Consider the following 13,326-nt stretch of genomic DNA (forward strand, 5'->3'; position numbering starts at 1 on the left):
AGGCAGCACAGGCAGCGCAGGCAGCACAGGCAGCGCAGGCAGCAGAGGCAGTGCAGGCAGCACAGGCAGGGCAGGCAGGGCAGGCAGCACAGGCAGCGCAGGCAGCGCAGGCAGCGCAGGCAGCAGAGGCAGTGCAGGCAGCACAGGCAGGGCAGGCAGGGCAGGCAGCACAGGCAGGGCAGGCAGCGCAGGCAGCGCAGGCAGCGCAGGCAGGGCAGGCAGCACAGGCAGCACAGGCAGCGCAGGCAGCGCAGGCAGGGCAGGCAGCACAGGCAGCACAGGCAGCGCAGGCAGCACAGGCAGGGCAGGCAGCGCAGGCAGCGCAGGCAGCGGGCAGGGCAGGAGCAGGCAGGGCAGGCAGGGCAGACAGGGCAGGCAGCACATGCAGCACATGCAGCACAGGCAGCGCAGGCAGCGCAGGCAGCGCAGGCAGCACAGGCAGCACAGGCAGCGGGCAGGGCAGGAGCAGGCAGGGCAGGTACCACTTCCCCATTTCTCCCCCACGGCACCAGCGCAGGTCGCCCTCTCAATCCTCCCTCCAAAAAATGAAAATAACAATTGATTTTTTTTCCTCCTTGAAGTATTTTCATCTCTTTTGAATCCGGCCGTCGTCAGGCCGGTGCCCGGGGAGGCTCGGCGCCGCGCTGCGATTTTATTTCAAAGAACCGCAGGAACGTAGCGGATCGCCACCCAAATTTGACGGCAAGGGCTTTGCCACGCACGGTGCTGGAGGAGAAATGAGGAAAGAGGTCAATGGAAAAAAAGTAACGGAGGCAAACACGTCTCGGGGTGTTGCAAAACGAGGGCGCTGAAAATTTTCTTAGTTGAAAGCGAACTGACTCCAGAGGGGGTTTTTATTACAATTTTTGTAATAGAAAGCGAACTGACTCCAGTTTTTAAAAAATTTTCTTAATAAAAAGCGAACTGACTCTGGAGTGTTGTTTTTTTTTCTTTTTTTTTTTTTTTTTCAATTTTCATAATAGAAAGCCAACTGACTCTGGAGATTTTCTTTAATTTTCTTAATAGAAATTGAACAGACTCTGAAGGTGGTTTTTTTTTTTTTAATTTTTGTAATAGAAAGTGAACTGACTCGAGCTTTAATTTAACTTTTCTTAGTAGGACGAGAACTGACTCTGGAGGTTTTTGGTTTATTTTTTTAATAGAAAGTGAAGTGACTCCAGGGTTGTTTATTTTTAAATTTTCTTTTTCTGACTCCAAAGGTTTGGGTTTTTTTATTTTTACTGATATAAAGCAAACTGACTTGAGTTGTTTTTTTCTTTTTTTTTCCTTAATATAAAGCAAACTGAATCCGGAGCATTTTTTTTTTTTTTTTAATTTTATTAATATAAATTGAACTAGGTCCAGAGGGTTTGGGGTTTTTTTTTTAATTATTTTTGTAGGAGAAAGTGAACTGACTCCAGAGCTTTTTAAAAAATTTTCTTAACAGAAAGCAAACTCATTCTGGATTTTTTTTTTTCTTTTTTTTTTTCCCCCTAACCCCTCCAAACCCCCCCGAAACCTCCCCCAAACTCCAAAATAATTCTAAAAAACTCCAAAACAACTTTAAAAAAACCGGGAAAAACCCCCAAACCTCTCCCCCAAATTCCCAAAACACTCCCCAAAACTCCCCCCACCCCCCCCGAAAAAAAATAAAATTCCAAAAAAATCCCACAAAAACTTCAGGAAAACTTAAAAAAAAAAAAAAAAAGAAAAAAGGGCGAATTTATTTAGTGTTTAAGGTTAAATCAGCCTGAACCGGGGCCATTCCGCTCCCAACGCCGGGATAACCGGTATCTCCCGGCCGCGCGCTGCCGTTTGCAGGCAGGGGCGGGGCCAGCGGCGTCCGCTGGGGGGCGCTGTTGCACCGCGGCTGAATGGCGGCAGCGGGGATGGGGACGGGGCCGTCGGGGCGCCGGGGTCCCGGCGCCCCGACGGCCCCGTCCCCATCCCCGCTGCCCCCCCCCGAGTCCCCTCCCGCGAGGCTAAAGGGAGAGCGGAGATTTGGGGATTTAAAAAAAATAAAAGTAAATTAAAAAAAAGGTCCGCGCGCCCTTTAAGGCGGCGAGTGGGCGTGTCCCCGAGCGCAAGGCCCCCCCCCCCCCGCGCCGCTCAGCGATTGGCTGCCGGCCTCAGGGCTGCCCGTGGCGCTGCCTGCGCGGAGGAGTAGAGCGATCGTCGCGGCGGGCGGTGCCGCTGTGCGGGGACGGCGGCGGCGGCGGCGGGACGGGAGGAGCCGGAGGAAGGCGGCGGGGAAGCGGTATGGGCGCCTGACGCCCGTCCCGTCCCGCCGCCGAGGGACGATGGCGCGGCCCCGCGGCGGGCGGTGGTTGCTGGGCGTCCTCCTCGCCCTGTGCCGCTTGGCCGCGCCGCTCGCCAAGAGCCTGGAGCCGGTCTCCTGGAGCGCCGGGAACCCCAAGTACGTGCGGCGGAGGGGCGCGGGGGAGCGGGGGGGGAAGCCGCCTCGCCCCCCCCTTGGCCAAAAGCGATGCCTAAAAGCGGGAAAACGTTAAAAAAAAAAAAGTCTGTGCGTTTAACCGAAAGCGCAGGATTTTTAAGGAAAAAAAAACCCCGCCAAGCGGAGCGGGCACCGCGAAGAGGCTGCGGTCGACGGACGGAGAGGAGCTGGAGCACGGACCCCTCGGCGAGCCTGCCGGGGCGCGCTGGGCTGCTGCGGGTTTCCACCTTTTTTGGTTTTTTTTTTCCCCCCCCTAAAAAAAAACCCCAAAACCCGTACTTTAAATTTTTTTCTCCCGGTTTTTTGAACGCTTTTTGGTTCTTAAAGCTTTTCTTACCTTTAAATCTTCTTTGGGCTTTTTAAAATACGTTTTATTTTTTGCTTTTTTAATTTTTTTTTTTTTTTTTTTAAATTTTTCACCTTCAATCCCCCCCCCCCCCCCGGCATTTAGGGAGCCTCCGCGGGCTCCCCTCGCCTACCCGGGGGGTGCCGGATCGCCGCTCCCCTGTACCACGCCGACGCTAGAGTTGGATTTATTATCATTTTTTTGGTGTTTTTTTTTCCCCTGGCTTTTCTCAAAGCAGGCTGCGGGGGGGCTGCCGGCCGTGGGCCCCCCCCGGCCCGGCGGGGAGAGCCGGGGCCGCCCGGGTGTGAACAAAGCCGGCTGCGGCTGTAGAGGCACCGCCGGCCCGTATAGATCTATAGGTTGTGTGTGCGTACGTGGCTGTGCCCCGGCCGAGGTGCAGGAACAATGAGAAGGGGCTTTTCCAGCGCGCCGGGATGAAGGGCGAGGAGGAGGAGGAGGAGGAGTGGAAGGTGCCCGGCCGTGGTCATGGTGCCCCGGGTCAGGGTGCTTTGGGTGGCCCCGCTGGCTGGGCTTGGTCTTGCCCATGGCAGAGGGTTTGCGTACCTTAGCCCTTTCTTGGGTTAAAAAAAAAAAAAAAAAAGGAATATTCTGCTTTTAGCCTCATCCCCCCAATTTCTCTTAAAAAAAAATTCCAGATTTTTTCGAGGGTTGGGGAGAACCGAAACAATTTGGACAACCTTCCTGCTTGGACGCTTACATTCCAACCAACCATTTATATTTGTATTTTTTCTTGGGTTTTTTTTGGGGGGGTGGGGGTGAGGGGGGAAAAAAGCAACTTTGCTGGCCCAGGCGTGTGCACGCACGCTCGCCAGCTCCGGTCCGGCGCGTTGGAAACGCTGGGACGAGGGCTCCGGCGGCTCCCGCGAGCGAATTCTCCGGCTCGGTGTGTTTTCCCTTCCTTTTGGAGCTGCGTCTGTTGGCTGGGAGCAGAAGGAGCCTTCGCCCTCGGGAACTGCTCCGTTGTGTTTGTGAGTCGGCGATGGCGGCAAATCCCTTCCCGAAAATACCTTTTTTACTTGGAAAAAAGGGCAAGCGGAGGTAGAACTGGCTTTGGCGTGGTGGCGGGGGACGCCATGTCGCCCCGGCTCGCCTTATTACCGTCGGCTTTTATTAAATTGCCAAGGCCCGGGGAGCCGGGCGGAGGCGGCGGCAGCACGGTGGGCACGCTGGAAGCCGGGGGTGGCACGCCGGTGGCTTTGCCGCCGTCCCCCGCCGTCGGCCGGGGGTGGCACGCCGGTGGCTTTGCCGCCGTCCCCGCCGTCTGGCCGGGGGTGGCACGCCGGTGGCTTTGCTGCCGTCCCCGCCGTCGGCCGGGGGTGGCACGCCGGTGGCTTTGCCGCCGTCCCCGCCGTCGGCCGGGGGTGGCACGCCGGTGGCTTTGCCGCCGTCCCCGCCGTCGGCCGGGGGTGGCACGCCGGTGGCTTTGCCGCCGTCCCCGCCGTCGGCCGGCCACGGGTGCGGTGGGCTGGGAGGCATCCCTCCCCGGCGGGGCGTGCGGGCGTAGTTTGAGGCGTTTCTGGCTTCTCCCCCAATTTGGGGCTCAGCGCTTGTCCGCTCTCGGCGCAGCTTTCGGGTTGCGTGCCATCCCGCGCGGGGACCGCTCCCGTGGGTGCCTGGCCCGGGGCGGCACCGGTGTTGCCCCAGCCCTGTGGCCCCGCCATGGGGACGGGAGAAGGTGGGAAGCGCCCGAAATGTCGGCGTTCCCACCCCGAAATGGCTCTGCCGGGGCGGGATGGGCGCTGGGGAGGGATCTGGGCGGCGGGGCGGGAGCGATGGTTGGGATTCGCCATGGCGAGGGCTGCCAGTGCCCGGCCACGGTCCCGCTCTCGCCCCGTCGGTCGGTGCCTGCGCGGCCTGACCCCGGACCCTCGTCCCTGGGGTCCATCTTTGGGGCCCCTCGCTTGCTTTTACACCGTAACGCCCCCGCCTCCGAGTTTTGCAGGTTGCGTGGCGTGGGGCAGAGCCTCTTCACGGCCGCTCAGCCGAGGCAGCCGGTCTGGGGAGCCGCCTGCTCGGCAAAGTCCGGTTCTAGTTTGAGGCAGAGCCACGCTCTTTGTTAGACCGGGCTTGCTTTCCCGGAGAGATGCTTTAAAATCCCCCCCACGCGCGCTCGCCGCCATACTTCAGGCTTCCAAGCCCCTTCCGCGGACGATGCCGTGGCTGTGCCAGCCCGCCGCCCCGCTCCGCTGATCTTTAACTCTTATTTTTAGAGCAAAGAGAGGGTAAAGCCTTTCAAAATAACGTCGCTAAGTGGGATTTTCCAACAGATAGAAGGAGAAGGCGTCGCGCCTTGGGCCGTCTGGCCTTAGTGGTGTCACTGTAAATAATGAAAATATTTTTCTGCCCTTTCCTCCCCTGGGCAGCTCGGGGCTGCGTTTACAAGGTGTGGGCTTGTAAGTTGGCCGGGATGTCACCGGCAGGTTCCTGATCTCGTGGTGGTTATCGGAGGGACGCTGATAACGCATCCGATAGAAGGAACGATTTCCTAGTGGAGTTAAGGACTGGCTTACGCTGCGGCACCGTCTGCCGTGCTGGGGAGACGTTCCGAGGTGCGTGTCCAAAAGCCAGCGGTGAAATTGTCGCCGTCTTCCTATTGTGAATAGTTCTGTGTCTTTTAAGGGGGGGAAAAAACCCCCCAAAACCAGGCCTAGAAATGCTTTCGCTGGGTAAAAGGTGGTAATTGTCCCAAACGCGCGCTTGGGACAAGCTCAGGCTCAATTCGATCCCCTCCGAGCGAGCTTTCCCCGGGATGTCTGCGGAGCCCCTTGGAAGGGGTCTCGGGGAGCCGGTATGGCTTTAATTTTATTCCGTCCTGTCCGAAGGGGGCTTCGCGGGAGGGGGTGGAGGGTGCTTTTGGGATTTAACCGGCCCTTTGGCTGCTCAGCCGCTGGCAGGCGGGGGGCTGGTGGGAGCGTGCTCTTGTTGGGCAGCCGGGAATTGCAGGAGAAATTCTGGCTAAATCCTCTCTGAACTCCCTTGGCTGTAATTTTGGAGAAATATTGACCCTGGTGGGCTCCTGTGCCGACCGTTAAAAGGAAGCATTCCTAATAAAATATGGTTTGGAAAATTCATTTCAGGCTGGAATTCGCCTCTCCAGAAACTATTTTAATAAGGAGGTGGGGGAAATGGGACACATCATCCGCACGGCTCTGACGAACGGCTCGTTTCGGCTCTGCTTTTCTCTCTTTCCCTCGTAGAAGTTTTGCTCGGCTCTGCTCACTCTGTGGAGCAACCCAGCAACTTTCTAAAAACAAGACAAATGTGTTTTTAAAAAAAAAAAAAAAAAAGAAGAAAGTAAGCGTGGAGGAGGGGGGGAAAAAAAACCCCAAACCAGACAAAAGTCTAATCCTTTGTGGTATTTTTATTCTGTCTTTAATGACATTATGGTGTCCTATTGAATTCTGTAAGCGCCGAGTTTGAAGCCTGACGTATCTTTGCCTTTTTTAATGCTTTTTACGAGGGACAAAGTGCTTGCGGGAAGGCTGTTTCCGAGGGGAGCGGCTGGCCTGGAGCTCTGCATCGGTGGGCTCACACTTGTCGGAGCAGATGTAATTTAATTACCGTACCAGTGGGCGCATGAGGCGCTTTGCAGTATAAGGAGTTGGGAAATAGTGAAAACACGCTGCTTATTTTTAATTATAGAGCCGCTTTTGGCTCGCGGAGCCTTCGGCGGCTCCCTCCTCCCGGGGCGTGTGTGGGGCCGGGATGGGTGCTCCCCGGGGACGGGGGGGGGTCCCGATGGCCCCCACGCACACCTCTGCCTCCCCGGGGGCTTTGCTTCATCTCCGACAGCCGGTTTGGATGAAGCGAGCCTGGACGGCCTGCATTCCCGCTTGGAGTGTCCCTCTGGAATGGAGGAGCCCTCTCCAGGGGTGCTGGGGGGGACCCTTTGCTGGGTGCCGGGCTGTTGGGTGCCCTCCCAGCGTGGAGGGCTCTCGCTCCCCCCAAGGCAGAACCCCCCTGTGCCTGGCCCACCTCGCAGCGGCCAGCTTGCCCGTCTTGCTGTGCCCGGGGGAAAGGAGCACCCAGGGCTCCTTGCGTGTCGTTTGGGAATGACTTCATTAACTTAAATTAAAAAAAAAAAAAAAAAAAAAAGTGGAGGCAGGGCTGCGGCTATTGCAGTAGCTGGGTAAATACCACTGGATTCTATAAAATGGATTTAACTGTTTCCTTTAAAAGAAAAAAAGAGCCGTGATGGGGTGGCTGATTGATTGTAAAAGGAGCCGTAGCTTTCTCCGGAGCAAAGCAGCTGCTGCAGCTCCTCGGAGCCGCGCGGCAGCGGGGACAGGACGGGGCTTTTGTGCCCTTTGCGACCGTGGAGGGCCGGGAGGGTGCTGGCGGGGGGCTGCCTCCCCCCGCTGCCGCACCTGAGCGACTTCATCCCTTCTTTTGCTTTGAAGCTGCTCCTCGGGCGGCGGTCCCACGCATGCGGCAGGGTGGGACGTGCCCACGCCCTCGCACGGCCCCGGCCCGGTGGGCAGGGGTCCCCTCCGAGCAGCTTTACTGGGTGGGCAGGGGGGGTCCCCTCCGAGCAGCTTTACTGGGTGGGCAGGGGTCCCCTCCGAGCAGCTTTACTGGGTGGGCAGGGGTCCCCTCCGAGCAGCTTTACTGGGTGGGCAGGGGTCCCCTCCGAGCAGCTTTACTGGGTGGGCAGGGGGGTCCCCTCCGAGCAGCTTTACTGGGTGGGCAGGGGTCCCCTCCGAGCAGCTTTACTGGGTGGGCAGGGGGGTCCCCTCCGAGCAGCTTTACTGGGTGGGCAGGGGTCCCCTCCGAGCAGCTTTACTGGGTGGGCAGGGGGGGTCCCCTCTGAGCAGCTTTACTGGGTGGGCAGGGGTCCCCTCCGAGCAGCTTTACTGGGTGGGCAGGGGGGTCCCCTCCGAGCAGCTTTACTGGGTGGGCAGGGGGGTCCCCTCCGAGCAGCTTTACTGGGTGGGCAGGGGGGTCCCCTCCGAGCAGCTTTACTGGGTGGGCAGGGGTCCCCTCCGAGCAGCTTTACTGGGTGGGCAGGGGGGTCCCCTCCGAGCAGCTTTACTGGGTGGGCAGGGGTCCCCTCCGAGCAGCTTTACTGGGTGGGCAGGGGGGTCCCCTCCGAGCAGCTTTACTGGGTGGGTAGGGGTCCCCTCCGAGCAGCTTTACTGGGTGGGCAGGGGGGTCCCCTCCGAGCAGCTTTACTGGGTGGGCAGGGGTCCCCTCCGAGCAGCTTTACTGGGTGGGCAGGGGGGTCCCCTCCGAGCAGCTTTACTGGGTGGGCAGGGGGGTCCCCTCCGAGCAGCTTTACTGGGTGGGCAGGGGTCCCCTCCGAGCAGCTTTACTGGGTGGGCAGGGGGGTCCCCTCCGAGCAGCTTTACTGGGTGGGCAGGGGGGTCCCCTCCGAGCAGCTTTACTGGGTGGGCAGGGGGGTCCCCTCCGAGCAGCTTTACTGGGTGGGCAGGGGTCCCCTCCGAGCAGCTTTACTGGGTGGGCAGGGGTCCCCTCCGAGCAGCTTTACTGGGTGGGCAGGGGGGTCCCCTCCGAGCAGCTTTACTGGGTGGGCAGGGGTCCCCTCCGAGCAGCTTTACTGGGTGGGCAGGGGGGTCCCCTCCGAGCAGCTCTACTGGGTGGGCAGGGGTCCCCCCCGAGCAGCTCTACTGGGTGGGCAGGGGTCCCCTCCGAGCAGCTTTACTGGGTGGGCAGGGGTCCCCCCCGAGCCCTGCACACAGTTCTAGGGGTGGTGGGGATTGCAAAGAGCCGCCGCGCACGTGCCGCCCCGTGCACGACGCGTGTCGGGAGGCGTTTGGGTTGTCCGCTGGAAACGGGGGGCTTGGCCGTAGGGATGGCCCCTTCTTTCCGCGTAGGATTTCTGGGTCCCGCCTGCCCCGCGGCTTCCCCGGGGCTCTCCGGTCCCTGCCCCGCTTGGCAGGGCACCCCGTAATCGGCAGAGCGGTGGCGGTGCTGCCGGGAAGCCGGTCTGCCCGAGGAGCGCTGGGCTCCGGTGGGAAAACATCTTGTACAGATCAGTAGCACATGCTACTTGGAGTCTGGCAGCTGAAACAGGGTGGGGAGAAACAAAGCTGAAATGCATTCTGTGTCTAATTAATGATTGCTTGTATCGGGAGAGCAGGAGGAGGACTCCGGGCTCGGCGCTATCTCGGCGTCACATCTGGGCAGGAATGCGGCGGCCGTGCTGCGGGGCTTTTGTTGTGCTCGCCTCCAAAGAGTTGGGGTCCTTCCTGCTGCTTTCCGAGGCTTTTCTCCTTCCCGTGCCCTGGCTCTGGGGCGGGTGGCACGGCAGAGAAACCCCCTCCGGCGAGCGGGAGGGCCGGTGGTGGTGTTTCTCCTGCTCGCGGAGAGGTTCGGCGCCGCCCGGTGCGCACCCGCCATCCTTCGGGGAGGTTTTCCTTGCCCCTTGTGCTTCGTCTCCGGTTGGAGCACCGGTGCTCTGCTCACGGCTGTGCTGGAGCCTCGGGATCCCGGCATTCCCTGCTCCGCCGGCCCGTCCAGGCTTGGTCCGAGACGAGTCGGACGAGCTGGGGCTCGGCGTCCTGCTTGGTTAGGCTGGGTTTGTGCACGGGGTGGGCTTTGCACGGCCCCTGCGCTTTGGGGAGCGGGGTCCTTCCCGTGGCGCTGGCGCCAAACCCCACGGAGGCTGCGGGCGATGCCTGGAGGGGAGGGGGGGCTCGGGGGGGGCCTCCAGCACCCTCCTCCCCGGGGAGGGCCAGGGACAGGTTTGGGGGGTTACGCGCCGTGTCCCGGCAAGTGGCGGCTTCTCCTCCGTGAGCTCTCCCCGCCGGCGCCCCTGGGCGGGATCTGACCCGGCTCAGGTGCCGGCATGGCAGTGCTGCCCCGGCCGAGCCGAGCAGCTGCACTTCAAAAATGCCAGCTATTTATAAACCCTGGCTCGGCTGCTCCGGAATAACCTTTTCCTACCCGCAGCCGGCCCTTCCCAGGTGGGCTGCTCCCCTTTTCCGAGGCCGTGGGGGCTGCGCGGAGAATCGGAGCCGGGGGGGGGAGGGGGGGGCTTGGTTGTGTCCAACCGTGCACTTCCCGCGGTGTTTTCCAAGGGCTCCATCCCGCCGCGATGCCGCGCCTGCGCGGAGGTCCACGTGCGCCGCGCCTGCTGGCCTGGCCGTCGGCGGGGTTGGGCCGCAGCGAGAGGCTTCGTGTTAACCCGCTTTGGCGCGGGTCGGCTCTTGCCGGTGCCACCGCGGGGGTCCCGGGGGCGGGATGCGCGGGGGATGCTGCACCAGTTCCCCATCCCTGCACCTTCAGGCCGGAGTTTCGGAAGCGCCTTCCTCGCCGTGGCCTGGTCCCCCTCCCCTGCAAAGGCCTGGGGTGGGTGCCCTCCCTAGGAGCGGGGGAGTTCCCGGCTGGTTTTGGCGGCACCCAAGCCCGCTCCGTGCGCGGCGATGGGACGCGAGCGTCCCGTTTCCCGGCAATCCCTTTCCTCGCACCCGGCAGCGGCTGGTGGCTCCCTGGCTTGCACCGTGAGCCCAGCCCTGGGGACCATCCGCCCCGCCTGGCTTTTGGCATCCACCAGCTTCCAGTAGCCGCTTCAGGAAAAGCAAAGCGCGTTTTCACGGCTTACCGGCTATAAATACCCTCGCACCGTTAATATCGGTCACCGAGCGTTTGCGTGTTTTCCTTCTCGTTAAGGCTGGGCAACGTCTGCGGTCGCACAGGCGTCAGCGGCGAGGCTGAGACTGGGCGCCGTCTCCTCTTTGCTACCGATTTTAACGTTTTAACGGGTTCCTGAAAGGCGCGAGCGCGGCCCGGCGCGTGGGTTCGCACGCGGGGCCGGCGGCCTCGGCCCCGGCGGCAGCGTGGAGCGATGCTCGGGGATGCGGGGCTGGGATGGGGCTGGCTCTTTGTCTGGGCTCGCTGTAGTATCGCAGCCGAACGCGAGGGGGAGGTCCGCGGCCCCCCGCCTCCCACCGGCGTTTGGGGGGGCAAATTGGCGACGTGCGGCGCAAAGGGGGAATGGGTGCAAAGGTGCTTCCCCCGCTTAAAGCGGGGGGGCGGGCGGTTTTTGGCCAGGCGGGGGGTCCGGGCGGGCTCCGGCGGGGATGCCGGCGTGCCATGCCTGCAGCCGGGCGGGCAGCATATGGAAAGGATCTGGGTGTGATATCCCGGGCTGCAGCGCGGCTTTGCTGAAGAGGCCACTTCAGCAGGGGACGCGGCGTGGTTAGTCCTCCCGGCTGACACATCCCAGGCCTTCCTCAGACTTGAAAGAGCTTGAGCTCGCCTTTGAATCTGAGGATTTATAGCCCTTTTAGGCCTCTCCAATAAAAGCACGGCTCCCTCCTCAGACAGAGCCCACCGTCTCCCTCCTCCGGGCTCATTATCCCGGGGATTTGTGTTGCTCGCTCTCGCGCGCTCTCGCTCTGTTGTTCGCTACCCGCCGCTTTCTTCAGATGTGCGGCCGAGAGCTTCAGAGCATAAAAACGGAGCCAGCGTGAGCCGGGGGAGCTGCGGGTCCTGGCCCCGCTGCCAGGACGCGGCCGTGAGCTCCGGTAAACCTGGCTCCGGACCCCGCAGCGTGCGGGGAGAGGCCCCCATCCTCTGATGGATGCTGGGGGTACGCCAGCATCTCCCCCTGCGCTTGGGGAGCGTCGGCTCCCCCGGCCCGGTGCGTTCCTGGCGATTCCCCTGCCATCCCTCGCAGGCTGCGAGCAAACCGGGATGAGCTCCCGTCGCTCCGGGCGAGCGCGGGGCGTGCGTCCGCCCCGGCCGGCCGCGCCTCGGCACATGCAGGCGCTTAAGCATCCTCAGCCCTACAGATCATGTCTGCTTTACACAGGCACGTCAAGCCTCTAACTGCTTAAAGGGAGGCTTCGGAAAGAGGCCAGAGAAACGACATAATAATTATTGTATTACAAATTGTTTCCTTTAATGGGCCCTGTCGGATCGCTCAGTCTGCTAAACACATTGTGCCCTCCCCCAGCCCCGTGCTGCCACGGCCCCTTTCCACCGCTCCAGCCTCCCCTCGCAAACCCAGCCCCGCTGGAAAATTCCTCCTGCCGAGGAGCCCGGGGGCTGGGGCTGGGGGTTGCAGGGGGACCCCCCCCGGGGCTCCGCAAGGCGAGGAGACCCCCATCTCCGAGGAGGGGTCCCGTCCCTGCGGACGGGTGGTGGTCCCTGCCCCTTCCCTTGCTCCGGAGCGTTCCATCGCCCTGGACCTTGCGCATCTCGAGGGCTTTCGGGCCGGTCGCGCTCCCAGGTGATGCTCGGGGCTCGAGGGCACCTACTCACCGGTCAAAAACTTCTTGCCTTGCCCGCACCGGTGCCACGGGCAGGGCAGGGTGGGCAGAGCGATGGGCAGAGCGAGATTCCTGCCCTTTTCGGTGTTGGTGTCGGTAGCGGACGGCTCCCAGGCAGCTTTTTGGCAGCTCCCACCCCCGAGGGCTGCGGGGTGTAAGGAGAGGAGCCACTAGCAGCGGTGCGATTTTTTTTTTTTTTTTTTTTTCTTTTTCGTTGCCCCCAAAGAACAAACGTGTTGGAATTAAGCAGCAGGTTACGTTTCTTCAAGGCCGAGCAGCAAATATGTTTTAAATTTGGCAGCCGGCAGCAGAGAGCGGGTGGGAGAAATTTTCCAGGTATTGCGTTACACTTTCCCCTAAAAGGGCTCTGCTTTGGGGCTGGGGATTAAAGGGAGGAGAGGAGGGGGCAGCCCCGGGCGCGGGGCCGGGGTCCCTGGGGGGAGCGGACCCCCTCCCTCGCATGTGCTCCCGCTCCCCGGGGCGCGGGGGCCGCGGTGCTCGCCCCGGCTGACTCAGGCCCTGCCCGGGGCAGAGGTGCGCTGCGGGGGACGGCCGGGATTAATTTTTGGGCTTCCTCCCTCTGGGCGCGATGGGAAATTTCCACCTGGCTGTGGGCACCGCCCCGCTCCCCTGGCCTGCCGGGCTCTGCCTTGCCCTCCTCTCCTCCTCTGATGTCTTTAATAAACGCTTCATGCAAGAGCGAGCCTGGGATCCACTCCCAGCACGGAACTGGGGCTCGGCCAATTAGTCAATTCTTTTAGAAGAAGAAATTAAAAAAAAAAAAATCTTATTTTTTTTTTTTTTTTTTTTTTTAGGCGAAGGTCTAGCCGATGCATCAGCGAGCAGCCCCTCTCCCGCGGGGCCGAGCTGGGGGGGCTCTGGGCAGCCCCTGCCGCAGGGACCGCTGCCTGCGGTCGCTGGGCTCCGGCCCGTCCCCCCGGCGCTGGCAGGACGGGGCGCTGCCCCTCGCACCGAGCAAGGGACGGCGTTTGGGCAGCTGCCCGCGCTCTGGCTCGCTGCCTGTGCCCCCTGCACCCGGCTGTCCCCCCCCCCCTCCCCGCAGCGTGTCCCTGGGCGGCCGGGCGGGTGGTCCATGAGCATCCCCTCCCGAGCTGGCGCTGGTGCATCCCATTGTTCCCAGCTTCCTTCGCAGCGGGAGGAGGAGGAGGAGGAGATGCTTCCCCAGGAGGTGGGGAAGGCCCATCCCAGTGCCCCCCCCGAGCCCCTTTCCCTCTCGCTGGGCAGAGCCGCGGTGCCCCGTGGTCCCC

General features: G+C 61.6%; 1 protein-coding gene across 1 annotated transcript in view; it reads left to right on the plus strand.

Moving 5' to 3' along the window:
* Positions 1-2,300: 2,300 nt before the first annotated feature.
* EFNB1 (ephrin B1) overlaps positions 2,301-13,326 on the plus strand; it is a 53,859-nt gene continuing 42,833 nt past the window's right edge. The window contains exon 1 of the mRNA XM_075720690.1: positions 2,301-2,416. Within this exon, the coding sequence (XP_075576805.1) occupies positions 2,301-2,416 (116 nt within the window). The remainder of the gene's footprint in view (positions 2,417-13,326) is intronic.

Source organism: Pelecanus crispus, chromosome 13, assembly GCF_030463565.1.
Source record: "Pelecanus crispus isolate bPelCri1 chromosome 13, bPelCri1.pri, whole genome shotgun sequence".
Taxonomy (NCBI): domain Eukaryota; kingdom Metazoa; phylum Chordata; class Aves; order Pelecaniformes; family Pelecanidae; genus Pelecanus; species Pelecanus crispus.